Source organism: Myxocyprinus asiaticus, chromosome 10 (assembly GCF_019703515.2).
Source record: "Myxocyprinus asiaticus isolate MX2 ecotype Aquarium Trade chromosome 10, UBuf_Myxa_2, whole genome shotgun sequence".
Taxonomy (NCBI): Eukaryota; Metazoa; Chordata; class Actinopteri; order Cypriniformes; family Catostomidae; genus Myxocyprinus; species Myxocyprinus asiaticus.
Window position 1 is genome coordinate 16,386,115 of NC_059353.1, and position 21,817 is coordinate 16,407,931.

The 21,817-nt window shown below is 37.9% G+C and overlaps 1 protein-coding gene across 16 annotated transcripts in view; it reads right to left on the minus strand.

Annotated features, from left to right (window-relative positions):
* abi2a (abl-interactor 2a) overlaps positions 1-21,817 on the minus strand; it is a 59,430-nt gene that overhangs the window by 13,784 nt on the left and 23,829 nt on the right. For 6 of the 16 annotated variants that reach the window (XM_051709257.1, XM_051709254.1, XM_051709248.1 and 3 more), the window contains exons 2-5: positions 15,430-15,597; positions 8,104-8,280; positions 6,506-6,603; positions 4,320-4,469 (exon numbers count right to left, since the gene is read on the minus strand). In XM_051709257.1, coding sequence (XP_051565217.1) covers positions 4,320-4,469; positions 6,506-6,603; positions 8,104-8,280; positions 15,430-15,597 — 593 coding nt within the window. Of the gene's footprint in view, positions 1-4,319; positions 4,470-6,505; positions 6,604-7,868; positions 7,887-8,103; positions 8,281-15,429; positions 15,598-21,817 lie in introns of all 16 variants that reach the window. The other 10 variants (XM_051709246.1, XM_051709252.1, XM_051709249.1 and 7 more) reach the window with 3 other exon arrangements.

Below are 21,817 nucleotides of genomic sequence, written 5' to 3' on the forward strand. Positions count from 1 at the left end.
TTCAATAAATAAACTTCAATTGGTTAAATGCAGCTGCCAGAGTGCTCACCCTAACCAAGAAATATGATCATATTAGCTCCATTCTATTATCGTTACATTGGCTACCTGTTTAATTTTGTATTAATTTTAAAATTCTGTTAACTACATACAAAGCTTTGAATGGTCTAGCTCCACAGTACTTAAGTGACCTTCTGACATGCTATATTCCGTAACATTCATTACGATCACAAAGTTCTGGCTTGTTAATAATTCCAAGAACATCAAAATCCACAAAAGGAGGTAGATCCTTTTCATACTTGGCTCCTAAACTATGGAATAGTCTAACACTGTTCGGGATGCAGACACACTCACTCAATTTAAGTCTAGACTAAAGAATCATCTATTTAGCCAGACATACACCTAATTTATCCTTCAACTCACAATTAGTCTGCTTTAGTTAGGTCTGCTGGAACCAGAAACATCCATCATGATCTATAATTCTGCATAAAATTGAATGGCATCTATTCTAATATAAAGGTTTTGTTTCCATGTCTCAACCTTGGGATTCATATCCCGAGGTTACCAGAGCCAGCCAGATCCAGCTCCACTGCTATGCGTCTCTGAGTGATGACGACTAAATGCAGCCGGTGCTAGCCAGAAATCACTTCAGTCTTTTACGATGGACTTCAGAGGATGAACTGACGCCAACTCCAACTGTAAGGCATCGGATACTTCATATGCCACTGCCTGAACCTTGGACTTAGGATGGACCCCACCGAACCTCACCGAAATTACCTGCCGGTTGAACTGCGAAGCACCTCATTGATCTCTGCCTGCATCACCTTTGTCTATTGATGGACTATACTCTTGAAATGGAATACATAGACTATAATTTAATTAATTAATAATAAATAACAAATATTGGCATTATATTCATGTTGTTTAGCCAGAGGGGAACTGGCCCCCACAGTGAGCCTGGTTTCTCCCAAGGTTATTTTTCTCCATTAACCAATATCTTATGGAGTTTTGTGTTCCTTGCCACAGTTGCCTTCAGCTTGCTCACTGGGGTTATAAATACAATTATTTAATCATTTAATTACTATACACAATTTAAAATCATATTTAATCAAACTACACAATGATCACTCTAAGACTTTATAGATATCACAGTTTCATTTTTTGTTAATGCATGATTTCCTGTAAAGCTGCTTTGAAACGATGTGCTTTGTGAAAAGCGCTATACAAAAAAAATGACTTGAATTACCCATTATGATTTTTAATCATGTATTTTCATGTTTTGTAATTAACATGTTGAATATTCATGAAAGTATGTCATGTTTCATATGTAAATGCTTGCCTGTTTATGTAGAGTAATGATGTTAACAAATGTCATGTCTCTTGCATCAATTTCATTATATAAAAGTCAGGATAATAGTATGTTCACTTTTTGAGCGGGAAAACTGACAAACCATAGAAAGGCCATTAATTAATTATCTTGAGGGGAAGACAGAAATGACTATGTGACACAGCAAAAGACACTTATTTGCTCAAGACACCTTTAGGGTGCAGCCAACCTCAACTCAACAGAACCTCCCCACCTAGGACGAATTCTTCGCTCTTGGATCTTGCTCTTCTCCGAGCCCTTCTTCGGTTGGCTTCGCTTCTGCGCCCCTCTGCCCAGGTTCCGCAAAATGTAGAGTTCAGGAAAGCTTGGAATGCAAAGTTCCGAGGAGCTCTTCTCTCTTGACATGACGGGGAGTTGCGAGTCTCCCTTGCGGGAGGCCTTGCTTCAAGGCCCCGCCTGATAATTCTAGCACCAAACTATCCGGTGTCAACGATCTTAACAGAGATTCAAAACCAATGTCGGAGAACAATCAGAACTTTCTAAGGACCCAGCCAAAGAACCAAAGCAATGCAACGAAGGCAAATACACCTCCAGACCTTTACTAGGAAGTGCTGGCGTTTTATTTAAATACTTTTGGCAACCCTACTGCAAATCGAGGTATATTAAATTAAGTACCGATGGTTCAGGGCATGGTCTATAGAATCCATAAAGTTCCATTTTCTCTGTTACAGATCATTTCCATTCACCTTCTATTACAGCTCACTCACCAATCTGTTTTTAAGTTTGTCTATGTGTGTTAGTTAGTTTGATGTTTTAGATTAAAAATAAAGTCTTGCTTGTATTTGGTATATTCTGATAATCATCAATTGATTCTTAAAGGTCTACGCTCAGTGCTCGAACAATATTTCGGCATATGTGATATTTTCAATGGCCATGAGAACAGTATTACTCTAGAGTTAACAGATGCATCATATCAACTCAGTGTGGCCGAGTGACCAGACGTACACCTTAAATCTTTCAATATTCCCAAAAATTAAGTCACAATTCCCTTCTTGAGCTAAAATTTCTCACATTTAAGCTGTGAGCAGATACAACGAGCCTGTTGTATTACATATTTAATGGTGGAGAATTTTTATTCAGATTTTTATCAGATCATTTGTCATTTATCCTTCATATAATGGTGGTCGAACGTGGCTAAGATTCTTAAACTAATTTACATATAACTTCAGCATATTATTGGTGGATAAATGTGAGCATGTTTAAATCTGCCCATTACATTTAACGTTCCATTATACAATTCTTACATATTATTGGTGATGAATGCTGGCAGTTGTAAATATACCTTGCCACAAAGTCGCTAATTTCCTACAGCACTTAAACAACTACTGAAGAGAGAAATACTAAAAGAAAACATTACTTTGTGTGTAGTTTTACACCAATAAATCAGCCAGACCAACTGACTGACCAATAAATATGCCAAAAACAATGTTTTTTTGGCATATTTTGCTGATTAACAGTAGTAGTTCCACCTTATGTTAGCTCCCAAATCTACAGACAAAATATGTATCTATATCCAATCGCTTTTTCTCTCTAACAAATCTACATCTACTTCTCCATATCAAAGTCAGAATCAAAAAAGCTTTACTGGCATGATTCTCAGCATTTACAACCTTGCCAAAGCATATGGAGTACTTACAGTACAAAAACAGAAAATATGTAGGGTGAATTAAATAATGAAATAAAATGAAATGAGGGGGAAAATAAGACATTAAAAGGTAATAAAAAAAAATATAAAAAAGCAAAATAACTCCAACTATCCACCTATAATCTTCAAAAATCTATATCTGTCTGTATGTCTGTCTCTATATACTGTATCTCTATCTTTCCATCTACAGTATCTCTCCATCCATCCATCTAGATATTGGATCAGCCACTGAAAAAAGAAATCTTGCATAGCTTCATAGAGAGTGGGTGAAACTCCACACGGAGCACAGACTGCATGAGAGCATGAGCTTGAGAGGCTGAGAGAGCAGAAAAAAAACACACACACTGGAGAAGATTGTAAGAAAATGGTCAACCTCTTTTAAATCTAAAGTATCAAGGGCTGTGCAGTGCATATTCAAAATCTAAACAGACTTGACTACCCAATCTCTTTATATTGTAATAAAAGGTCTCATTTATGAATGCCAAAATTCATACTAATTCAGAACCTTTTTTTTGGTGAATCTCATGAAGATATCACTGGGTCACACTAAATGCACAACTAAAACTAAACTGAAAATGTTTATCAAAACATGTCTGGTGATAGAAGCATGCAGTGTTCTCAAATTTAATAAAAAAATAAATAGAGTATATTTAAATCTGAATTTGAGGGCACAACCATTAGCATTTTTGTGAAAGATGTTCAAGAACATTTCCAACTGACAGACAGATAGAGGAGGGCTGGGGAATACATCACCAAATGCTCTTTTTCTGATCCCATGGTAACTGACAAAAAGGAGCATGTGGGAAGATTTCTGCACACATTCACTGCGGAGGGTGAAAAACTGACAAGCTGTCTTTAGTGTTTTCAGTCAGGCTCTGTGTTTCTTCATGCAGAGCATATTAAAGACTGTTCCTGTAGCTCAACTGGTAGTCATCTGAGAGAATCTTCAGCTGTCACCATCCTCAATAACTGAAGATCTGTTTATCATTGCTAACGTCACCTGCAACTGGTTGCCAAGGTTACAGATTATGCAATTGTGTAGGCAATCAGTGACGCTTGTTTTAGAAGTGCCATAGAGAAACCAGTCTGGGTGTGAATGAGCTCTGTGATAGTATAACTGCAAATAGTTTAAGTTAAACCAACTAATCAATATTTAAATGGCTAAAGACGAGGCTTCGATTGCTTTTGAAGTCAGTGTAATGCAGAGGAGATACAGGCACATGGGAGAGCAGAATGAGATGAGGGATGAGCTCTGCTCTGACAGAGAGGAGAGGATGTGGGTAACTGTACCTGTAAGTACGATTCCTCTGATTAACCGACGCAGTGCGCACAGGACTTTGCAGCTGCATGGGCACCATATTGCGCGTGGGGCTTTGGACATAGTCATTAGGTACCACAGGAGGACGCACAGGTTCAAGTGTTCTGTAGGGGGAGTGCCTCCTGTCAGGAGTAACAGCAGTTTAACAACCTTGGGAAAACTTTCAGTATTTTACAAGAAAAAATAAAATAAAATTCATAATCTTCTAAAATGATAAAATTCTCATGTTATGTACTTTTAAAACATTTTTGCACTCCTGTTTTTGTAGTTCAGAACAGAACATTTTACGTGTATGTACCGTATATGATAGAACATTACAAATGTATAGCTTTATATCAGCCAATACATCGGTGCATCCCAATTAATCATTTAAATCAACTAAAAAAAGTCTCTTCAATTTAAAGTAAAAAAAATGTTTTGACCTGAAGAGTCAAACTGAAAAAGAAACTTAAATACTCAAGCTTGACTTCCTTCTCCTGAACGACACATTAGACACTTTAGCTTTACTATAAAGCTGTGCTTCTCAGGTATGCCATAAACAAAAGGATGTAACCACATATTCAGGATTTAGGGGAACCAAACTTTATAATATAATATATTTTTTAAACATATTGGTCAACCACTATTGTAAAATGGTGACCCCTTCAATGATTATGGTGTTATGGCTCAGCCATAAACAAATATTTGAAATAAAACAAACAAAAAACAGAAAAAGAGAACAGCAGACATCCTCACAGAGAAGACACTAACAAGTAGACACGAAAACATGACTAGGTCATTTTCCCCCAAAATCAAAAGGATACAATACAAATAAAGATTCTGCATAAAAAATTAAGTATTTTAGGAACAGTAAGATTTTTGAGCAAAGTGGCTTTGCTTTCATGGCATTTAAGCACATTTCCCCCAAATTCTCATTACTGAAATGCATCTGGTCATTTAACTTTTGAGCATGTTCATAATTCCAATTACTTTTTTTTTTTTTATTTTGAGACAAAATATTACCCAGACATGTTCTTGACAGGTTTTGTAAGATTAACAAATATACACACAGACTAACAATTTGTCATTGAATACACACTCGGGGCGTTTAATGAGTGAATGAACTATAGTCATGCTGCTGACCAGTCCTCTAAAGCGGCACACAATCTGGCCTGCAATGACCAGCCAATACAGGGGGACACAGGAAACCAGAAGAGAGCCAAACTGCCCAGCAAGTGTTCAGTAAACAGGGAAGGACACACACTCTGTCCTCATAAACAGAGCTCTTGCTTACTCAATAATGGGCATATTTAAGACTTTTGAGTAAATGCTTTGAGACTGAGCTTATCTGATGTGTTCCATAATTTTTCTCCCAATTTTAAATGCCAAAGCACATTTAACATGCATTGTTTCTGACCCCAAAATGTAAATCAGTCTCTTCAATGGCATAAAAGGTAACTTATGCATGTGTGAAGGATAGTGTGGAACTGTATCTGTATTGTCCTTGGAGGACTAAAAACATGACCCGCTCATGTGCCCCTAAACTCAACCACAGACACGTCACATTACACTGTGTGTATGTCCTAGACTGAAAAACAGGGTTTAACTAGGAAATGGAAACCTTGTTCTGACATTTCAATAAAAATGTGTTTTTGAAATGGAAGAGTTGGATCGTATAATGAAGGAAAAGCAGTTAATAACTCTACAGCATACTCAAGAACTCCAGTACTGTTGAAAAAGCATACCACATGAAATCTAATAAAGTTGACTGAAAGAATGTTAAGTGTGCAAAAAAAAGGTGTACAAAAAACAAAACACAAATAATCTAGAAAAAGGACGGCCAATATAAAATATTTTTGATTAAAATGTATTTTTGGTCACTATGTAACTAATACTTCCATGTGGTATTTTAGAGTTTTGATGACTCTACTTTTCTAAAGTATGGAAAAACAAAAAGGAGCTGGTGTGTCCTAATGTTTGGTTGGTAATGTATATTAAGCTGTTCCATTCACTTATCTACAAAAAAATATTAATACCATGTCTGCAGTACATTGAAGGATTTTGGAAATTTGAGTACAAACACTAATAAACAAAACATTCAGTGGACGATTTTAGCCAAAATCTCAGTTTCTCTCGGTCTTGACCCCTTAATGATACAAGGCTTCATTCATATACATACCCTACGGTGCCCTTGCCTGGCATTGGGGGGCTGGGTGGTTTCTGTGTGGGAGGTGTGGTACGAGGAAGGCCGCCCATTTTCACGTTATGGTTACTGACCTGTGAGAATGACAACAACTCAACAGCTCTAAAAGCAATAGTGTATTGATTTCATAGAAAAAAAAAAAAAAGCACCAAAGTTGACAAAGGCTTGACAAAGCCTTCTGAATTTACAGCCACAGAGAGGAAGAGCGAGAGACACACACACAGAGAGACCTGTTGACAGACAACATAAAGCCAAGCTTAAACACAAACAGAACAAGCATGCATGCACACACATTTTTTAGCAATATGCAGCAATGATAAAATACAAATGCAATATGATAAGAATGAAAGAAGAAACAGGAATGATTTCCAAATGGCTGTTCCAAATTGTTGACTTGCAAAATTTGCTAAATCAAAATGTAAATATACTGTATATTCCTTGCTTGATTTATCTTAAAGGATAACATTTTTATTGATCTTTTGAGACAAGAGCTTCACATACAGTGAAAACAGAACTCAAAGCTTCCTCTGCAGTAAAAAAAAAAAAAAAAAAATCCATTCATTGAAACTAAGCTGCAAAAAGGACCCGATCTGAACTTCTGCAGCCTTCCGATGTGTGTTAATACACAAATATGAGGCAAATAAGGAGAAAGCAGGATAGAGGCTTTTATTCCTAAACACCTGAAGAACTAAAAGTAATGTGTAGCACAAGCCTCACTAAATATTCTTGTTAGATGTTAGAATGGAGTTGCTAAAGCTCTTTTCTTTTATTTATTTATTTTTTTTTTTACCAGATACCGGATCATTTCATTGTGATCTTATTGTGACATTTCAACATGAATTGTTTTTTGAATCTGTCACAATGTAATGCAGGATTTGCAAAAAGGCTGTTACTGATGGATGAGTAATTAAAAACTAAATTAGATATGCAAGCAAACTTAAATCCATTGTGTAATGACCAGAGCACAGAACATGCTAAGGGTGTCTTTCTTAAATGCGCATCAGCAAAAAATTATCGGTTGAATTCGAAGCGTCAAAGAGAGGGTGGAACATGGTCAAACAAAAATCTGACTTCAATTGGGCACATTTGACATGACCCTTTAAATGCATTGATATAAAAACACCAATCTTTACGTCCACCAATAACAATGTTTCCCAATTTACATTGGCTAGTATTTTCTTTTTAGTAAAATGTCAGTACAAAAATATAAACTCATAATGAATCAAATACCAATGATCAATATTGTCAAGCAGTATATTTAGGTCATAACAAAGGAATCATACCTTATTCTTTTTCCATTCATCTCACCTGATCATGAGACAGCTGTAAAAGCCCTTACCTTAAATCTAAGCAACCACTTATACCAAGAACGAAGCAGAAAACAAGGTGAGGAGGAAGCACAGAGAAGTTAGTGACAGATTTTAGAGACATAGAAAACCCACATCACATAAGGACATGTTAGTTAAAAGCAAAACACCAGTGTTATTTTGAAAAAAATTTTTTCCAAAATGCAAAGCCTCTGTGTACAGTCTCAAAATAGCAGTGCCAAAGATTATGAGAAGCCCGTGTCCTACCTTCACACCATGGCCGATATCATCCATGACACTGTAGTCGATAGATTTGCGAATGTACCGCACCGGCCTCTCGGAATTGGCTGGAGCAATGATTTTATGGGTGCGGAAGGTATTCTTATTGGTTGTGAGGATACCGATCTCCCGCCTTGCCACCTTTTCTTTATGGATGTCCACTGTCTGGATTTGAGGAGTAGAAGAAACAAAAAAAAAACCTTTACAGGGTTTCCACATTTGACCAATTTCCATATTATTCACAATTCCAAGTTTCCATGACTTTCCATCCATAAGTTTTCTAATCTTTATCCAAGTAAACACTTTAATTCAGATCGATTCGTCACAGACTTTTGAACCTGTTTGACCAATTCATTGAAAAAGAACAGACAATTTTAACCAGTGATTTTAACACAGTTAAGGGAGTTGCACTGGGTAGCGCCACCCACAGTGAAATCCCATTAGTCCAAAAGCCTGCTCCTCAATACTGTGATCGTCTGTCCATTTTGATCACGAAACTGCTGCCCGACATGACAAATTAGCTGATGCTGGAAACTTTGCCTTGTTAGGACACTGTGTAAAGGTCAAAGAGGGTGGAAAATGTGTTTTTGGGTCAAAAGAACCCTTGACCAACATAATGGACTTAAGGAAAAAAGTGAAAAAAAAAAAAAAAGTATGGCCCCTTTAAACTTCATATTTGAGGAAGCAGGCCACACAAAACTCAGTATGTGAACATGAGAGCAAGAGAGCAAAGCTGTGAGCCTGTAAATCCCTATCGGCTGAGTTCAGTTTAATTTCACATGGCAATTTCGGAGAGGATCATGTCAAAAGCATTTCACAAGGAGAGCAGGACCGATTACTGCAAGAGATTCTGTGCTAGTGTTTAATGTCTTTACAGCACATGCTGTTGACAGCTGTTAAATTAAAAATTTAAAAGGAAAAACAGGAGGAGGGGGATAAACCTCTGCTGCTGCATCACAAACACATCTAAATTATTTTCAGCATTAAGTGACAGTGATTTGGTAAATAGATTCGAACGCAACAGCAATTTAAACAGCTGAGGTGAAACAACAGACGACTGCAGTGGACAGAAGAGAGAAAACAGGAAGAGATGGAAGGAGAAAGTGGCAAAAAAAAAAAGGAAACAAAGTAAAAGAGCATAAAGTTAAATTTTTGGAAAGCTTCCTCCTAAGCCCAAGTATACTGCGGTTAGACGCAAACACTAGTCTGAGTAAAAGGACACGTTCATCACAGTTGAGCCATTGCTTTCACAAAAAAGCGCTAGATGTAATAGCCAGTAAACAACAGGAGAAGGTGGTGCAAACAACAACAGTATGTGAACAGGTCAGGTGATATCTGCATTAGTATAACGAGTCTGAAGGAATTTATATGGGTCTAAACTCCTGTAAAGAAATACTCCAGTATCTTATAGCAGTTGTAGCGAGCCTGTGCATTTGAGAATTAGTTAATCATGAAGATTTTTAAAGCACATTTCATCTCTGTATGCCCATACAATGCATGTGAATGGGTGCCATCAGGCTGCTGGCTGTCTGACGTCCAAAAGGCATATTCAGGCAGCATAAAAGTAATCCACATGACTCCAGTTGATCAATTAATGTCTTCTGAAGCAAAATCGTTAGGTCTGTGTAAAAACCAAAAATCGATAATTAAAAAGTTTTTAACTTTTAATCGCTACTTCCGGCTTGCACTGTTTGAAATGACCTAACATGCGTGACGTTCGTTCCCGCTGTAAACAAAGCGTGCGCTTCTAACTTCTCACATGAACGCGCCATCATGCTTATGTCACGCAACAGCTCCGTAATGCATCCACTGCTATCAGGAAGCATTTTTAAATAAAGTTTTAATTATCTAATTATTTTTTTTACACAAACCTATCGATTTGCTTCAGAAGACATTAATTGATTGACTGAAGTAGTGTGGATTACTGCTGCCTAAATATGCCTTTTGGACAGTCAAACAGCCAGCAGTCTTGTGGCACTCATTCACTTGTATTGTATGGGCATACAGAGCTGAAATATGCCTATAAAAATCTTCATTTCAGTTCTGCTGAAGGAGGAAAGACATACACATCTGGGATGGCTTAAAGATGAGTCAATCATGAGAATTTTCATTTTTGGGTGAACTAATCCTTTAAATGAAGTATACTTTTGAAAGGCTGAGCATTCGACTGTACGCAAACGATTAGCAGTCACATTCAAATTAGAGTAACCTGTGGATCTGGTCAACAGAAGTAGATTTAGGGCTGAGCAGTAGGCCTGTTTTAAATATTCACAAATTATTTGCAATGATTTTGCTGGCAATATAAAATTTAAAGCTGAAGTGTGTTATTCCTACAGTACTAGCACCACCAAACGAAATTGCAAAAATAAACAGTTTTCATATAGCATTCAGCTGTATAGGCAATGCACAGCTTATACAGAAAACAACATACCACACTCACCGAAAGCAGACAACCCAAGATGAGAACACCTTGCTTTCAAACACAGCTTTATGGAACGCAAATCCGAACACAGATCTAAGATGTGTTTTTCTAAGTTTCAAACTACATTTAACTTGACACAACAACCTAAAAATGGTATGTTTATGATGCAACGCAACCAAAGTGAGACACTCCAAAAGCCTCTGTTTGATGTAGGTGTATATTGACGTGTCTTTAAAAAAAGGCCCTTAAAATAAATCTCGAATCTACAATTTCCACAAGCTGAGCCACTGGATTAGCCACGACCCCCTTTACAAAATTCTACACTCCAAAGATACCAAATGAGCTTTATTAAGACCGACATAGAGCAAAAATAGTTGTCAGAAACAATAGCAGCAAAAGGCGCCATCAACTAACAACTGTAATGAGCAACGTGGCATAAAAATGGCTCAACTCGCTGCAGCTATGAGAACGTGAAAAATGATTGACAGGCAGAGTGTCAGAGCCTGCAGACACATTTTTGTTTGCTGACTAGTGCTATTAGACATGGAGATATCACAGGAAATTTTTCAATAATATCTTTCTTCTTTTCTTAATATCTAATATCAATTATTTTCTCATCTGCCACAATAATGAAATGCATTTTAATAATTGAATTATTTTTCATATAAATACACATATTAGTTATTAATAAAATTTGTCATAAGTTTACATACACTTAGGTTGAAGTCATTAAACCTAATTTAACCACTCCACAGATTTCATATTCGCAAACTATAGTTTCGGCAAGTCGTTTAGGACATCTGCTTTGTGCATGATGCGAGTAATTTTTCCAACAATTGTTTACAGAGAGTCTGTTTCACTTTAAATTGACTACATCACAATTCCAGTGGGTCAGAAGTTCACATACACTAAGTTAATGGTGCCTTTAAGCAGCTTGGAAAATTCCAGAAAATATCAAGCCTTTAGGCAATTAGCTTCTGACAGTTTAATTGGCTAACTGGAATCAATTGGAGGTGTACCTGTGGATGTATTTTAAGGCATACGTTCAAACTCAGTGCCTCTTTGCTTGACATCATGGGAAAATCAAAATAAATCAGTTAAGACCTCAAAATAAATTGTGGACCTCCAAAAATTTGGTTCATCCATGGGAGCAATTTCCAAACGCCTGAAGGTACCATGTTCATCTGTACAAACAATAGTATGCAAGTATAAACACCATGGGACCATGCAGCCATTATATCGCTCAGGAAGGAAACGCATTCTGTCTCCTAGAGATGAACGTAGTTTGATGCGAAAAGTGCAAATCAATCCCAGAACAACAGCAAAGGACCTTGTGAAGATGGAGGAAACAGGAAGTATCTATATCCACAGTAAAATGAGTCCTATATCGACATAACCTGAAAGGCTGCTCACCAAGGAAGAAGCCACTGCTCCAAAACCAGCATAAAGCCAGACTACAGTTTGCAAGTGCACATGGGGACAAAGATCTTACTTTTTGGAGAAATGTCCTCTGGTCTGATGAATCAAATATTGAACTGTTTGGCCGTAATAAACATCATTAAGTCTGGAGGAAAAAGGGTGAGGTTATGAAGCCAAAGAACACTAAATTATGTGGATATATTGAAGCTCAAACCAGCCCATCTGGCACCAACAATCATGCCACGCTCCAGATCACTGAGATCAAACCCCCCCACCCCCTTTCTTAATTTTATTGTTGATTTTTCCCCCTTTTTCTCCCAATTTGGAATGCCCAATTCCCAATGTGCTTTTAAGTCCTCGTGGTAACGTTGTGATTCACCTCAATCTGGGTGGCGGAGGATGAATCCCAGCTGCCTCCACGTCCGAGACCATTAACCTGTGCATCTTATCACATGGCTTGTTGAGCACATTGCCACGGAGACAGCGTGTGTGGAGGCTTCACGCCATCCACGCTCAACTCACCATGCGCCCCACTGAGAACGAACCACATTATGGCGACCACAAGGAGGTTACCCCATGTGAATCTACCCTCCCTAGCAACCGGGCCAATTTGGTTGCTTAGGAGACCTGGCTGGAGTCACTCAGCATGCCCTGGGATTTGAACTAGCGAACTCCAGGGGTGGTAGCCACTGAGCCACTTTTACCACTGAGCTACCCAGGCCCCTTTTCCCCCCATTTTGATGGTTGATATGAACATTTACTGAAGCTCCTGACCTGTATATGCATGATTTTATGCACTGCAGCCACACGACTGGCTGATTAGATAACTGAATGGATGATTGTTTGTGCCAGACGGGCTGGTTTGTGTATTTCTGTAACTGCTGATCTGAGATTTCACGCACAACTGTCACTAGAATTTATTCAGAATGGTGCCAAAAACAGAAATCATCCAATGAGCGGCGGTTCTGTGGATGGAAACACCTTGTTGATGAGAGAGGTCAGAGAATGGCCAGACTGGTTCAAACGGACAAAGTCTACGGTAACTTAGATAACCGCTCTGTACAATTGTGGTGAGAAGAATAGCATCTCAGAATGCCATTTTGAGATGCGGGTTGGCGCCGTTTTGGCGGCACGAGAGGGACCTACACAATATTGACAGGTGGTTTTAATATTGTGGCTGATCAGTGTGTATATAAATAATTTAATCATTATTGAATTATTGATATTCGAGAGGATTTCTCAGCGAATATTTATACATGCGCTTAATCGGCAAATCATGTAATTCGATAGACAGTCCTAGTGCGAACACATCCTGTGAGAACAGGACAGAATGATGAACTCTGTTACTAAATGGATTGCTGTCAACTGTAGGCATTTGCTCAATGATATGGGAATAAAACAATACATTGACTTCTCTAATCAATGCTTTACACATCTGCCACATTAATGCAATACATTACAATTGGAATATCTGAATTATATAATTATTTGAATTACTATGTATTGTTTAGATTTATATTTAATTGATTGACAGCCCTAAAATTAACATATTACTGAGAAACAAAGTTTTAGCTATAATCACCCTAATCTCCTCTTCATAGGTCATAGAACAACATGCATGTGTCCCCCGTCCAGTTTACTGTGGTACAAACTCAATGCTGTTTGTAATGTAACAGTCCAGATGTGTAGCCACAGACAGGAATTTTCCCACAAGAGTAACGCCGGGTTCACACATCCTCCGTGAGCGGCGCGTTTTTGTTTTGGCGACCATATTAACAGATTACACCATTCCCACTGCAATAATGAGTCGCTAGATGACGCGTCCCAGAAGTGGCAGTGAGCGGATAGTTTCGGCGTTGGTGTGGTGGTGGCGTAGTGGGCTAATAGCATTTAACTGGTAGAAGTTATTTGGTCAGAAGGTTGCTGGTTCGATCCCCACAGCCACCACCATTGCGTCCAGGTTGCTCCGGGGGGATTGTCCCTGTAATTGTCCCTGTAATAAGGGCACTGTAAATCGCTTTGGATAAAAAGCATCTGCCAAATGTAAAAACAATATTTTTGCCGAGCTCAGTAGCTCTGGGTGCAGTACAACACTAAAATAATCAAGATATTATAGAAAAGACACAAGCAAATCAAAATGATTCAAACCAAATCTATAGTAAACTACAATTTATTTGTCTATATGCAAGTATATTCAATAAAATAACTTAAAGGAAATAATTAATAAACTGCCGGACCTTTTGCCATTCTGTGCATATAGGTGTACATTATAGACACAACATTAACCAATCACAACCAAGTGTTCTGATAAAGATGAAGTGCACGTGACTGCCCGCTGCCGTCCTTGAGGCAGCAATAACCTCAGCTTATTATGACCTTATTACAAGATAAATCTGGCATTGGATCCCATAGATAACTTTATTTCCTGCGCAGAGGTGCCGATGTTTCTCGCAGAAGAGACACGTGGCCAATGTGAACGGCCTCGCTCACGGAGGATGTGTGAACCCGCCGTAAGAGAGCGAGTGAGAAACTGAAAAGCATGGACAAACAAATCATAAGCATAAATGAGTATGCGTGACTAACAGACCTATTCGGTTGTGTCTTTGGCTGGCACAAATATTAACAGCAGTTTGAACAGAACATGCAGTTACACTACAGCTGAATTAAAGCTCACATTTCTTCTCCTTCAAGCAGACTGTGTTGCCGTGTGGGATGCTGCTTATTTACAGAATCAATATCAAGCTACTCTGGTGGCTGGAAAAGGTTTTATTAATAAATATATTTAAAATTACAAAAAACATTCAAGTAATGCAGTTCAACAGCCTAAAGGCCTTTGCACACCAAATGCAGATTTTTGCAACTATTAACAATATGAATAAAAACAATGGATTCCTACAAACATGCGGCAAAGCAGCAAGTTTTTTTTTATTTTATATTTTTTACGGTGTGTGTGTCGATTTTTTTTTTCCACCCGGCAACAAAATGCCCTGAACAATAAAATATGAGCTTAGGATCACGTGTCAAGAGCTGCTGCAGTTACCAACAAAAAAAACAAAAATCTCCAAGACTTTGGTCTTGAATTACTAAGCATGTCACCAGCTTAGCTTTAAGTATTGTATTATTGATAAAATAATAATAATAAAGTATAGGGATCATAGAAATTATTTTGACGAAAGAAAAACTTTCAGGCTTCCTGGAAAAATTCCTTAACTGAAGATGATATTTATAAAGACTGATTAACAGGTGTACATTTTTACACATTTGAATGTGGCTCCTCCAGACAGATTTTAGAGTTGTAACGGTCTGTTTTATAATTTAGCTTTTTTAACCAAGTAAAACGATCACAATCGTTTTCCATTTATCAACATTAGTCCTGTCACCTCCCAGCAGACTCTTAAAACTTGTATGCCCTTCAGTAAATAGATCCCATAGTGTAAAACTGTATTAATGAGCGTGGTGTGTGGCTAGGTTACCTGAGAGATGTGGTTGATGGAGGACTCCATGCGACGTAGCTGGGACGCCTGGATATCAAGCATTTGGAGCACATTGTTGGCGAGTGTGTTGATCAAGTAGGCCACGCTGGCCAGGGACTGAGTTGTGTAGTTCTTGGTTTCCTCTAGAGCGATGTGTTTGTCTGGAGACTAATGGAGAAATAAAACAGTAGGGTCACTGACAAATAAAGTTGTCCAAGGTATTGAAATTAGAAATGTTTTAAAAATCTAGTTTGAAACTAGATTTTGAAAGTGTTATCTTTCTGCAGTTTTAGATCGCAAGGTACCACCAAAAATCATGGCTTAATCAATCTCAAAATTAAAAATAAGGCTTTAACACGTTTCTGTATAGTTGTCACTGAATTTGAAACGTGATCGATCATTGTTTTCATAATCCATCATTGCTGTCACTTCAGGAGTACTCGTGCTGTACTGTATATTCTGCAGAAGACTGTAAAGCTTGCATTACATCAATCCATTGCTCTGAGGTCTGCGGAGACCTGAACTGCTGGCACAGTCCAATGAATGCATCAACTGGACATTTGAATGGGCCAGCAGAGTGTGTGGAATGTCAAGATCTCAGCATTTCTTCTTCTGCGAAAACAGACTGCAGTCACATGCTTTTGTCGCAGACTTTGATCCCTAAGCTGACAGAGGGAAAGCGTATGTGTGTATGAACAATTCCTGTATTTAACCCAGGGCAGAGCCATGAGGGAACAGTCACCTCTCACATAATTCTGACTGTGCTCAATATTGTAGATGGCAGACCACTGTAACAAACTGAACTTTGACAACAGATCATTGTGGAACCTAAAGTGTCAAACCAAACACGTTTTTGCACTAAAAAAAAAAAGCTAGGTGTCTATAAAGTGTTTCACGCAACGAACAGAACAGAACGCAGGTGTCGACACAGCTTCTAAAAAAAACATGACGCTCCTTCACAAAACTAGCCACAACTGTCAAAGACATCTATTTAGAACGTTTACAAAAACACATCCATGAAGTAATATAGTTAGATTTATAAATGTAATCGAGCTACATTTAATTAGCCTAAAGTCCTGTTCACACATTTTCAATGAGAGCTGGCGACTTAAGGCAAAAAGAGCAACAGCAACCGTTGGCTACTAAATGTGGGCGTGATCATCAACTTTAGAAAGTCAAGAAAAAAAAAATTAACAATTCAAACGAGGAATGACTTTGGCAGCGACTACCAATAGGAGCTCAAGTCATCTGTCTCCAGTGATATAAATGGCATCCAGTGCAGGCAAGACGGAGGAGAGGTTGAAGTTTCTGTGAGCGATTTTAAAAGTTCTATATGATTTGGCTGTAACCACATACATGGAGATAATAATATGATGTGTGGAAAATAAATTGTCAGCAGTCCGAGTGAGTTTGACATCATATATTGATAGATCGTTCATCTGATCATTCCTTCCTGTTCAGCTTGTTAATGATTTAATGCACTGCTGTAGTTTATATAAAAACACTTTCCCCATCACAGTGTGCATTTTAAACAAGAAAACTAATTCTCTGTCAAATTCAAATGTTCTACCGGCAATGTCTCACCTGCAATCAGATTATCTAAAGATATGGCCAGACGTTAATATGTTAGAGCGACAGCAATAGAAACGGCCACGTGTGAACGGGGCCAAAGACCATTTAGCAGAGATGGGCCAATTTAATGAAAATGAATCAGAGAAATTGGAACGCCCCAATGGATGTAGAAAGGAAGTCCCGCCTTACAGGTAAAAGAGCCAATCATCTTTTAGATACAGACAGACATCGCCTGTCAATCAACTCGAGAACGCGTATGTGCATTAGCTTTAGAAGCCGGAAAAATGTAGGTTTGTGTAATCTGAGGTAAAGAAGCACAATTTATGATTCCATTGTTGTCAGATTTCACTGCTTATTTGAAATATGTTCTTTGAACGTAATCTTGACCAACCATTTTTGAGATTTCGGTCTTTCCCCATTCAAGCAGATAGGAGCTGCACTTTCATGACTGGAAATACCTTCCCAAGAACGTTCCAAAGATGGCTGCTAGTGGACTGACTTGCTAGAAAGACTTTGACGGGGTGTAACTTAGGCCTTATTATGGTTGCAAAGCAACACTTGGTGCACATTAATATAGAATGTGCTGTCACATTTTTCATTGGCTTTAAAACCAGATAATTTGTACTACGAGCATAAATGATACCTCAAATTGAGTCATGACATTACTTTTGATCAGATTTATGATTTTTGTCTGATGGACAATAAAATAAGTGAAAACATTCCTTAGACCTCCACTGGAGGAGGGACCAGAGCAGTATCTAGGTAGCAGAATATCATTTAGACTTGGGGGTGGGCTCTTTTTTTATAGATCTTATGCTGAACTAAAGCAGAGCAGTTTACAAATCACAAGCAGCCATTCATATGACACAAAAAAGAAAGAAATCAATAATTTGCACTGATTGCATCACTTACAAATTTTCAAAACCACTGTATGCATTTATTGCATGCATAGGCAATGCTGCGGGCCCTAAAGACAGCATCTATCTATGGGCAATGGGCTTGCAGTAGGCAGGCATATAGGACAGGAAGGACTCTCCTCCACCAGGACACAGAGCGACACACTGACACTAATATGCAGACGTAGTGCATTGCACTGTGAAGAACACTGACCCACGCTGATGATATTACAGCTGCTTCTGAACGAATAGGAGAGGGGGAGGAGAGAGCATTCCGTCACAGACCTGATCCTTCTCAACCACTGATTTAAAAAAAGAAAAACACACAACACATATGCAGTGATTCACTGCTCATGCAGACAGAAAACTAGACATGCTCAGGTGATCACAGCAACAGAAAAACAAACCCTGACAGCAATCGTAGAGAAATGAAAACTTTAAAAAAATAACATTCCAGTGTAGTTTGAATTTAATATAAAATGGAATTATAATTTAAAAACACATTTTTAAAATTAGATGAAAAAACAAAATTTCATGTTATGAAACGAAGGCCTTATTTTTAAATCTGCAGGATAAAATGCCCTGTCCTGCAACCACACATACAAAGAGCTACATTTGACCTTTGCTTAAACTCAGAGAGCCCCCTAGGGCTGGTTGGAATGACTATAAGTGGACAGGACTGCTTTATGATATTTATATATGTGTGAAAATATGGACTATATACAATGATTAGAAAGTAATGATAATGAAAACGTACATTTTTAAACATTGTTCTTTGATTTGCTAGGAAGGTAATTATTTGAGGAGAGGCAAGAATTTAGACCAGACTCAAACAGCTGTTGTCTAATAATATAGGCCATCCTTGACCCCTCCAAAAGAACTGAAACTGGTCATGGAGAGGTGAGGTCCTGCTCTGACCAATCACTGCATTGTTTGGGCTCTTTTCTCTGAAATGAGAACAGCACTGCAGATTAGAAGAGCAGGTAATTTACAGCCCATCCCTCCCTGAAAGACACACACACTATAAATTGCACACAAAAAGGAGGCAGGGCTCATGGGTAATTGCACAGTACTGAGGCCACTAATGACTGCTCAGCTGAATGTTCATAGCACTGACCACTGCAGAAGAAAACACTGACTGATCTTTCAGAGGATGACTCAAATAATTACATTCTGAAAAATGAGAAGGTGGGAAGAACAAGAGATAAGGACACTTTTGTTCCTAATGTAAATGCATAGACGTCACAGCTCTTCATCAGAATAACAGACACCTCTCCAAAGACCTCTTTTCACAGTGAGAGCTTCTATAACATGGTGTCAGAATGGTTTGTGTAATGTGTTGGGGAGTAACGAAGTAGTGTTGCTCCTTACTTGTCTACATTTTTCTGAAGTGTGATAGTAGCTCAGCTGTTTTCAAAAAGTCTAGGGTATACTTAGTTTTTAAGTGTAGTGTTCAACAAATCTATTGCCGATCAATCGGTCAATATTTGGTATTTTTAAATGATCAGCTTAGGTGAGCAAGCAACATGTCATAGCTGTTGTTTATTGCAAAGAACATCTCTGGTCAGCTTATATTCAAGTCTTAAGTAAAAAGTAAAATGAGAAAAACGCTCCAATAGACGTTTCAATGTTAACTTGGTGTTGCACATTAGCCTATACCAGTGCCATTGTACTACCACGGACTCTAGCTTCATAATACCTGCAATACCATAGGTGTTTTTGATGAAAAACAGTTGTATGTACATTTCAAATGCTTATGCAGCAAGATGAAGCACAAGGCAGCCAAGACAAGACACAACTGCCAAAGTCCTCCACCGAACAGGCCGTTCACTCCAATCGCCTCTTGACTTTTTCCATGCAAGCTGTGCTAGACTGACATATTTGAATGTTGTTCATTTTAGCATTTGAATTTGCATTTTTGTCTTAAATTCAATGAACATTTAAATTTTGACAGCCTTATTTTATGCATTTCAGTTCCATTAATGGTTTATTAGGGTTGTCACAATACCAAAATTTTAGTAGTCCGTTACGATTAAATTTCACGATTCTCAATACCAATTTTGATACCACAGCAAAAAAAATGGATAAACTCATTTAGCCTTTTTAAAAATGTACATAAAACAAATGTATGTTTCCTTCAAGTGTTTTACAATTAAGTAAAAATTGCTTTTAAGTTTAAGGCCCTACTAAACCTGTTTTATCAAACAGTTCTTTTTATTGAACTAAAAACATGCTGAACTGTAATTCATTGTCATCTGCGACGCCACATGAACCAAGAACCGTTGTGGTGTTGTGTGTACTTAAGGCTTGTAAGACTGTATTATTGTATTGTATGGTTATTGAAATGGCAATGTGTACTTGGATACACATTATACATTTTGTAGTGTTATTTTATATAAAATAGAATTAATAAAAAAAAATCTTAAATTTTTTTTTATACACCTTTAGCCAGAATCTGTTAAAATATGTAAACATAATCTGGTAACAGGCTGCTGAGGGTAGTAAATCCAATAAGAATTGCATTTCTTATTTCCAAATATTTCTTTATCAAAAGTACTAAAAGTATCGTTAATGGAACCCAACCGGGAATCATTAAAATAAAGATTTCCATCCCTACTCGTAGAGCACATTCAAAGCCAGACGCATGAGTCTATGACGTGCAAAGAAATGGACGGTCCAATCATACTGTGCTAATAAAAATTTGTGTCACGCAAAGCGAGCATGAGAATAGTGGCACAAGGAAAACCAAAGAATAATTTGGCCTCTTACAATCAATAATCAAACACGCTCCTGGCATGTTTCTTTTTCAAGTAGCACTTAGTAGTAAAATTGTTTAACAAATCGATTCTTTGAATTAAATGAATAGTTTAAATAGTTTCTCCCCCCCAAAAACAACATATAGAAATTAATGGGTTAAATCAACTCTTGCAAAAGGCTAGCCTGACTGGTGTGTAACTACTTACTATTACTACACTGAAATATGAGTATCTTGCCTTCTGCCAAACTACAGTTTGAAAGTAGTGCCATCAACACTGGCGTGTTGTCGTGTTAACATGTAGTCGAGGATGTATCACAGATGAAGAACACTAAACTGAGAATAAAGCAGCCCACACCATCTCTCCTCCTACACAGAGACTCATCTTCACCAGCATACGAGCACAGAAGTGGCTAAGAGAAGAATAGGTATCTGCCTCCAGTCGGATGTTCTCCTGATTCTGCAAGAAACTCTGGCTCCTGTCATCATAACTGCTGCCCGTCAGTACACAAACCTTATTGTTAGGAATGGGAATCATAAGGAATTTAACGATTCCGGTTTCAATAATGGATTCCATTCATTCTTTTAGTACTTTTGAGGATTAAATATTTGGAATAACAAATGCAAGTTTTACTGTATTTAGGGCTTACTGACCCAAGCACTCACTAACCAAAATGATTCATATTTTAAAAGGGTCATGACAAGAGGAATAACATTTTCCTTGATCTTTTGACATGTAAGACATCATTGTACTATAAAAAATACTGTAAGTTTCAGAACGTAAAAAAAAAAAAAAACAAACAAAAAAAAGTCCTCCTTAATAGAAAAGAAGCCTTTATTTAAAACAGGCTGTTGAAACAGCCCGTTTGGAATTTGTGGAACTTCTGACATCATCTGCATATGACGGCCTTTTCAGCAAGACATATACACCTATTTTTCGTCATTGCACCCTTGGCCCTGCCCACTGGTGCTCAGTCAGTCACACAGGTAAAGAGGAGAGAGATGGGCCTGTCATGAGAGATTCATCTACACTTATAAAAGGGACTTAGACAGGACACCTTCATGTACCAATCTGGATTTAAATATTTTTCTACATAAACCTAAACTAGACGAAAGGCTTTGACCATTACCATACATCTCGCACTGCTTTTAAAATATGCAATGT